This window comes from Moschus berezovskii, chromosome 3 (assembly GCF_049115385.1).
Source record: "Moschus berezovskii isolate FMDL1 chromosome 3, NW_MosBer_1.0, whole genome shotgun sequence".
NCBI lineage: Eukaryota > Metazoa > Chordata > Mammalia > Artiodactyla > Moschidae > Moschus > Moschus berezovskii.
In genome coordinates, this window is record NC_142462.1 from 83,956,052 (window position 1) to 83,964,561 (window position 8,510).

Genomic DNA, 8,510 nt, shown 5'->3' on the forward strand with positions numbered 1-8,510 from the left:
TTAGAAAAGGCAGAGGAACCAGAGATCAAATTGCCAACATCTGCTGGATCATGGAGAAAGCAAGAGAGTTCCAGAGAAACATCTATTTCTGCTTCATTGACTATGCCAAAGCCTTTGACTGTGTGGATCACAGTAAACTGTGGAACATTCTGAAAGAGATGGGAATCCCAGACCACCTGACCTGCCTCTTGAGAAACCTGTATGCAGGTCAAGAAGCAACAGTTAGAACTGGACATGGAACAACAGACTGGTTCCAAATAGGAAAAGGAGTACGTCAAGGCTGTATATTGTCACCCTGCTTATTTAACTTATATGCAGAGTACATCATGAGAAATGCTGGGCTGGAAGAAACACAAGCTGGAATCAAGATTGCCAGGAGAAATATCAATAACCTCAGATATGCAGATGACACCACCTTTATGGCAGAAAGTGAAGAGAAACTAAAAAGCCTCTTGATGAAAGTGAAAGGGGAGAGTGAAAAGGTTGGCTTGAAGCTCAGCATTCAGAAATCAGAGATCATGGTATCTGGTCCCATCACTTCACGGGAAATAGATGGAAAAACAGTGGAAAAAGTGTCAGACTTTATTTTTTGGGGCTCCAAAATCACTGCAGACGCTGACTGCAGCCAGGAAATTAAAAGACGCTTACTCCTTGGAAGGAAAGTTATGACCAACCTAAATAGCATATTAAAAAGCAGAGACATTACTTTGCCAACAAAGGTCCGTCTAGTCAAGGCTATGGTTTTTCCCGTGGTCATGTATGGATGTGAGAGTTGGACTGTGAAGAAAGCTGATTGCCAAAGAATTGATGCTTTTGAACTGTGGTGCTGGAGAAGACTCTTGAGAGTCCCTTGGACTGCAAGGAGATCCAACCAGTCCATCCTAAAAGATATCAGTCCTGGGTGTTCATTGGAAAGACTGATGCTAAAGCTGAAACTCCAATACTTTGACCACCTCATGCGAAGAGTTGACTCACTGGAAAAGACCCTGATGCTGGGAGGGATTGGGGGAAGGAGAAGGGGATGACAGAGGATGAGATGGCTGGATGGCATCACCAACTCGATGGACATGAGTTTGAGTGAACTCTGGGAGTTGGTGATAGACAGGGAGGCCTGGCGTGCTGCGATTCATGGGGTCGCAAAGAGTTGGACACGACTGAGCGACTGAACTGAACTTAACAGAGCATTATATCTGCTGCTGCTGCTGCTGCTAAGTGGCTTCAGTCGTGTCCAACTGTGCAACCCCATAGACGGCAGCCCACCAGGCTCCCCGTCCCTGGGATTCTCAAGGCAAGAACACTGGAGTGGGTGAGCATTCATTATATCTAAGTACCATCAAAGAGACTTAAGATGAATGGCTCTAAAACCGGAATGCTCAGTTTAGCAAATATCATTATTTTTAACATCTTTAAATCCAAGGGTCATGTAAATTTAACTAGGAGAACTAGGAAACCATTTTCAGTTAATCTATCTTAGAAGGTTAGAGTTTAATTTTATTAATATTAAAAAGCTCATCATTGCTGCAATAAAATTTTTATGACAACAAGGACGGCTGACAACTGGTTGAATAAATTTTTAGGCTAAAATGACATGATCTTGCTTTATGGCATTCAACTTCTGAAGTTCCAAAAGAGGGCTGTTTTCTAAGGAAAATCATGACCCCATGCCTCTATAAAAGGAAATGAATTAATCAGCTCCATGGGTATTTGGTCATTTTTATAAGAGAACATATGGTCTACCCTCCAACTAGTTGATTTTCTGAGCTTAGGGATCTATCTGTATTTGGCAAGATAAAATATTCTCAATCTAGAAATTTATAGTATTAAATTTAAAACTTCATATTATCTGTAACCAGTTATTATACAAAACTTATTTATATGAAATGCTCTTTGTAAAAAAAAAAACCTGAAAGCTATGCAATCCATTCATTCCTTAATACTGAAGTTTCTTGACCTAGGACTCATGGGACCCCTGAAATTATGTACAAAGTATAAATGTATATATATAAAACCCCTAGTAAAGGGTCTATAATTTCATCATAATTTCAAAGTGGTCCACAACTCAAAGAATGTCAGGCCCCCTCCTTTAATTCAAAAGTTATTCTTGGATCAAATCAAACCATCAGAAAATTCATATTATTTTTGATGCTTTTGAAATTGTTTGTATTTAATTGTGTTTGGGTGTGCTGGCATCAAGTTACATTGAAGGTTATCTGTCACTGTTGGAATACTTGAAAACACGATGCTTTAACCCATGGCAGCCATTATAAAAAACCTACGGGACAGACTTCTATTGATCCTCAGACCTAGGAAAAGCTAGGCTCCCAAACATATTGCTTGGTCCCCACTGTGAATCTTGAAACCTCTCATGAGTCCCAATTCACGTTGGAAATTCAGACTAAGTTTATGGCTACCCTTTATAAAAGGTATAGAACTTTATGACATACATTTAAAAGTATTGATCTAAAACCTTAACTGCATATTATTTGTTTCCTGTCTATTTCTCATCATCCCAATCTCTTCATCTAATTCATGTTATGCTATTGCTTGGTATATTTCTTTAAATTCCACATCCTTTTTAGAATAAATGTGTTATATAAAAGGAAATATAAAAACAATTTTTGTCTTCTAAAGACAAAAATTCTATCCAATTACATTTTACTAAAGGGCTTTCCTGTTAGCTCAGTTGGTAAAGAATCCACCTGCAACATAGGAAACCCTGGTTTGATTCCTGGGTTGGGAAGATCTGCTAGAGAAGGGATAGGCTATCCACTCCAGTATTCCTGGGCTTCCCTTGTGGCTCAACTGGTAAAGAATCTGCCTGCAATTGTAGGAGACCTGGGTTTGATCCCTGGGTTAGTTGGGAAAATCCCCTGGAGAAGGGAAAGGCTACCCACTCCAGTGGTCTGCAGAATTCCATGAACTATAGAGTCCACGGGATCACAGAGTTGGACATGACTGAATGACTTTCACTTCACTTTTGTACTTTACTAAAATGAAGTTTCTTACTACTTTTCTGTTTGTTATTCCTTTTTTAAAAATGAGGACAATAAAAATAAGAACATAAAATGAAATTTTAGTCCTTAATGGATAAAAAATAATACATAAGATAGCTTGGTGATGAGATACATATATCAGAAGTCATAGAGTACACTACATCAAGATTAAATATTACTTTTCAGGATAATATTGGCATTAGTTTTGGCACAGTTTTAAGGTCAATATTATATATAACACCAGATAAAACTGGTTGTTATTTTACTCCATGGATCATTGTATTAAAATATATATATTGTATATGCATTTTAAGTGGTGTTTTCTTTTTTAAAAAAAAGTTGCTTTACAAAGATGCCTTCTAAATAAAAAATTACTGACAAAGTATCCAAAAATATAGAAATGATGATTCAATAGGCATAAAACAATTACACATCAACAAAAATACAACCTTCATCAATATTAAAGAACTGGAAATAACAATTTTGATAAATGCTGTAGGAAATATTTGAGCTCATAAATACTGACACAGGGTTAAAATTTCAGGTTGGTGTCATCCTGCTTGAGGTATTTTCTGTGTTCTCTTAAATGTAAAACTCACGGTTTATAAAATCCAGTCCTGTAAAGTCAGAGAGGAAAAATTGTTAACACTTATTTTAATATGATTCTTAAGTTTCCCTCCCATTAATCAATCCTACTGAAAAAATTAATTTCAAAAGTCTAAACACATGTTGATGTTTAAATTTTTTTTAACAAATGTAATATGAATAATTATAGGGCTAAATGACTTTCTTATGAACTATACATGGGGAAAAATAAGATGATTATTTATTTAATGATTACCAAAATATATGTTATTCCAAGATCATTTAGAATCAAATATTTGCACATCAGAGCTCCCATGGTTTCTAAACAATATAAAATCAGCAAAAATGAAGATCAAACTGATAATATTAGGAAAAACGGCAAATTTTCTAGCTTATTAGATAAACTTTAAAAATCAGAAAGATTAAATGTGAATTTTTAAGAAAACCAACTGCTATTATCTAAGTACACATTTAAATTCTCGTATCTTCAGTAGAAAATTATACCTGGGAGACATCAACTGTCTTCTGCCCATTCCATGAGACCTTGAAAGCAAGCAGTCTACATACATGTCCCAGAAATCCCTAGCTATGCTTAAGAAGACATTATAATGTCTAGGCCACTGGGATTTTTGCAGGAACAACATGAAATTCCAGAAAGCATCCACATTGTGCTCTATCTTGAGTTCCTTGAGCTCTATCAATGTCAAAGAGCAAGTATTCCAGCACTGGGGATCAATGTCTTCCATGATCCCTGGGTTGTTGCTGGCAAGTACCCCCTTTTGAAATTCAAAGTCAGCATGAGTCAGATGGATCAGCAACATGCAACCCAAAGGCAGGTAGAACCATCTTCTTGTGGCAAAATCCATATTCTGTACAGAAAAAAAATGAAGGAATATGTTTTTAGCTTAAAAAGAAAATTATTCAACTACTTTACGTCTGTTTAAACCTCAAAATTACAAATACTTATATATTTGGTTTTCATCAAATTGCCTACTATATATTTGCTGGTTTTCCTTTAAGTTGCTGACTTTCAGACCTCCCCTCAAAAGGATATTACAGTAACAACTTTTCCAACATTCTGATAAAGTCTTCAGGAGTCACTGAAATCCAACACATGTTTATGAAGTTGTGATGAGATTCATTTCATCAAAGATCTCTGGAGTATGTGCTCCAACCTTTTCCTTTCACAGGTTAGAAAAATTCTCTTGATATGGTTCAGCAAGTTCTTAGGTCTTCTGTCTCCCTATCCAAGACTCTTACCACCATACATTTCAATCAAGAGGATCAAAATGCAGCCCATTTTATGTGTAACCATAAGAAAAAGAGTGTGTGGTTGTGTTTCACTGACATTTTCCGATCTATCAAGTGTTGAACGCTCAAGCACCATTTTAGGTTTCAAAGTTACTGATGAACTTTAAATATTTATTAAAAAATATGTGTTATGCACTGATACCTAGTTCAGTTCAGTTCAGTTCAGTCGCTCAGTCGTGTCCGACTCTCTGCGACCCCATGAATCACAGCACGCCAGGCCTCCCTGTCCATCACCAACTCCCGGAGTTCACTCAAACTCATGTCCACAGAGTCGGTGATACCATCCAGCCATCTCATCCTTGGTCAACCCCTTCTCCTCCCGCCCCCAACCTTTCCCAACATCAGAGTCTTTTCCAGTAAGTCAACTCGTCGCATGAGATACCTAGTGGATCCCTGGTTTTTCTCAAGTTGTTCAGGAGTATGAAGACAATAAAGATGAAAGAAGCTAATATGACACGGTGCAGCACAAATGACATTCAAGAAATGTCATTCAAGAAATTAAAGAAAAATCCTGATATTTTCTCATGATTCTGTGCACAAATTTCTCTAAAAACTGACTGCTCAGTAAATGGGCCTGAAGCGTACAGATGAAGTCAAGGTCTAAAAATTCGCTTTGAAGGGCCATACAGTTAACCATTCCAGGCTGGCACTGGAAATGTCCCTGACACAACCTTTACAGCCAGGAGTGCAGTGTCCAGGACAGATCCAGGAGATGAGGCTCACATTCTTCCCTGTATACCGCGGTCATTCACTTCCCCTCCCTCCAGCACCCCGCCTCCCCGCCAAAAGAAATAAAGTTAAGTGAAAGAGACGAATCGAAGGAAACAAATTTAAATTTAGGTTATTCAGATCGTTTCATACTGTGGAAAATTGTGCACATTTCCCAAACATAGCTAACACTATTTCCCCAAAACTGTGCAGATTTCCCAAATAGAGCTGACAGTGGCCAGCTTATGACACAAAAGGACTAAGTGGGACCAGAGAATTTTCTTCCCTGAGAATTTCAGGTTACTTTCCCGACCAGCGCTCTCCTCCCGGGTCGGGTCGCCTGCACGCAGAGGGAGCCGGCGGGTAATGGTACCTCTGGTAGGCGGCAGAGACAGACGTCCTGGTGCGATGTCCTGCGTTCGTTCACTGCGCTCCCTCGAGGTACGAGGGTGTCTCCTGCTTGGGGGGGACAGAGGTCTCAGAGGGGACTCCCATCCCCTGCCCAGCCAAGCCCACCCCCTGCAGGCAGGTGACAGGCGAAAGCGGTGCTCTGCGACCTGCCGCTAGCGCTCACCGGGCACCCTGAACTCGCCCTGCGGAGCCCTCTAGGCGGAACCGTGCTGCCGAGCCCTCTATGCTGAACCGTGCTGCGGAGCCAAGCGGCTCAGGCTCCCTGAGAGCGGCGCTGCGGGACCTGCTGCGGCCGCTGGGGGCTCGGGAGTTAGCCCTGCAGACAGAACCAAGCGCCTTTTCTACAGACCGAGAGCCGGCAGAGAGTGGGTGGCTGTTCTCAAGGCCCCGCCCTCACCTTGCTCACCTCCGCAGCTCTGAGACCCAGAAACAAGAACAATGTGAAAAAGAGTAGTAAAGTCACAAGACCGTCTTACTAAAAATGATAGGTGAAAAATCCTAAACAAAATATTATCAAACCAAATTCAGCAGGATCTAGGAAAATACACATCAGCATCATGCTGCTGCTGCTGCTAAGTCACTTCAGTCGTGTCCGACTCTATGTGACCCCATAGACGGACGCCCACCAGGCTCCCCCGTCCCTGGGATTCTCCAGGCAAGAACACTGGAGTGGGTTGCCATTTCCTTCTCCAATGTGTGAAAGTGAAAAGTGAAAGTGAACTCGCTCAGTCATGTCCGACCCTTAGCGACCCCATGGACTGCAGCCTACCAGGCTCCTCCATCCATGGGATTTTCTAGGCACGAGTACTGGAGTGGCTTGCCATTGCCTTCTCTGCAGCATCATGCTGGGATTATCCTAATTAATGAAAGATCAACACATGAAAATCAATTAGTGGATTCACCACATAAATTGAAGAGAGAAACCATTTGATAAAATTCAACACCCATTCAAGATTAAAACAAAAAACAAGCAAAAAAAACATTCTTAGTAAACTTAGAAGGGAATTTCCTTAATCTCTTAAATGATTAACGGTTGCCAACAAATGTGTTAGGTATATTCTTTTCTACTGTCAAATAATACATGTTAAAACTTCTAGAACAGTGACAAAATTATATATTTCAAATACATAAAGGCAAAGCTTATTAAATAGTCACATCAATATGAGATGGAAAGAAAAGAGAACTAATGTTTTCGGTATGCCTGCTTTGGGGGGGTGACAGTAACAATATGAAAAGCAGAAAGGAAGATTAGCGGGGAGGTTAAACTTGATCCAGGATGTGTTGCATTAGAATCGATTCTGGATCTTCTGTAGTATCTAAAATTTAGCTAGAAATAAAATTGAGAGATCTCTGTTTTGATAGAAAATTATTGCTTCCATGAAAGTATACGCTGATAAAAGAAAGTTAAGATGAAGATAGAAGACTATGCCCAAACTTGGGGGGGTCCATGAACTTCAAATGGAATCAGTGAAGGAGGAAGAGATAGAACAATCAATCCATACAAGCCCCAGGTGGTACGATGTTATAGAACCAAAGGGAGGATGCTATGGTGTGAATGTTTGTGCCCCTCCAAAATTTATGTTGAAATTCTAATCCCCAGAGATGATGGTATTAAAGAACAGAGGAACCTGGCAGGCTATAGTTCACAGGGTCACAAAGAGTTAGACATGACTGAGTGACAAACACTGCCTTATAAAAGAGTCTTCAGAGGGAACCTGGCCCCTTCTATCAGGTGAGGACACAGCCAGAAGAAGGCAAGCCAGAAAAGAGCCTTCACTAAAACCCCTAGGGAAGCCCCACTAAAGGAAGTACTACAGGCTAAAGAGAAATAAAAAGAGATGCAAATTCAGATCTTGTTGTTGGCGGGTGGCGATGAGATCATTGAAGACTGTAGTATCCATCGTGGAGTTTTAATGTATGTAGATGTTATACACTTGACAACTTTAGCAAAACAGTCAAGGGTGAGTGAATGAACTCTTGTCTTGAAAGATTTCTGTATTTGACCTGAATTGATTCAATGTTAACCCTAAGTAGGCTGTGAAAAGTTAAGGACATATATTGTGATCCTTAAAACAACCACTAAAAATTAATGCAAAAAGGTAAAATAAGGATGCTGGAATATATGTTTATACATATGCTATGTTAGATAAACCAAAGATAAAGATAAACAAACCTAAGTCAAACTTTTTATTTTTTGTACTTATTAAATGATGACAAAATATTTCTGTCAGTGGTATTTTTTTTGCCAAGGGTTAAGATTATATGATCTTTTTTTCAACTTCTCTCTTCAACTCTTTCTTTTTCTCCTGTCTCAGAATCAGTATTTTGTTCATCTTTTTCTCCTATGTTCTTGAAAAAAAAAATTGCCTATTTCCCTTCAATTTGTCAGCAGTCAGCTAGTGCTTGTTTTCTCTGCAGGGTACTTATTTGTTTCAACTTCATTTCCTGCCCTCTTTCTCCCTAAGGTCATTGAATCACATTTTGATAAATACATTGTTACTA

The 8,510-nt window shown here is 39.4% G+C and overlaps 1 protein-coding gene across 1 annotated transcript; it reads right to left on the reverse strand.

Annotated features, from left to right (window-relative positions):
- Window positions 1-3,117: 3,117 nt before the first annotated feature.
- FAM237B (family with sequence similarity 237 member B) lies at window positions 3,118-6,301 on the reverse strand. Its single transcript, XM_088832385.1, has 4 exons — window positions 6,172-6,301; window positions 5,971-6,053; window positions 4,083-4,447; window positions 3,118-3,610 (listed from the first exon to the last, which is right to left on the reverse strand). The coding sequence occupies exons 3-4, from the start codon at window positions 4,442-4,444 to the stop codon at window positions 3,589-3,591; spliced, it is 384 nt and encodes a 127-aa protein (XP_088688511.1). The 5' UTR covers window positions 4,445-4,447; window positions 5,971-6,053; window positions 6,172-6,301; the 3' UTR covers window positions 3,118-3,588.
- Window positions 6,302-8,510: the final 2,209 nt, after the last annotated feature.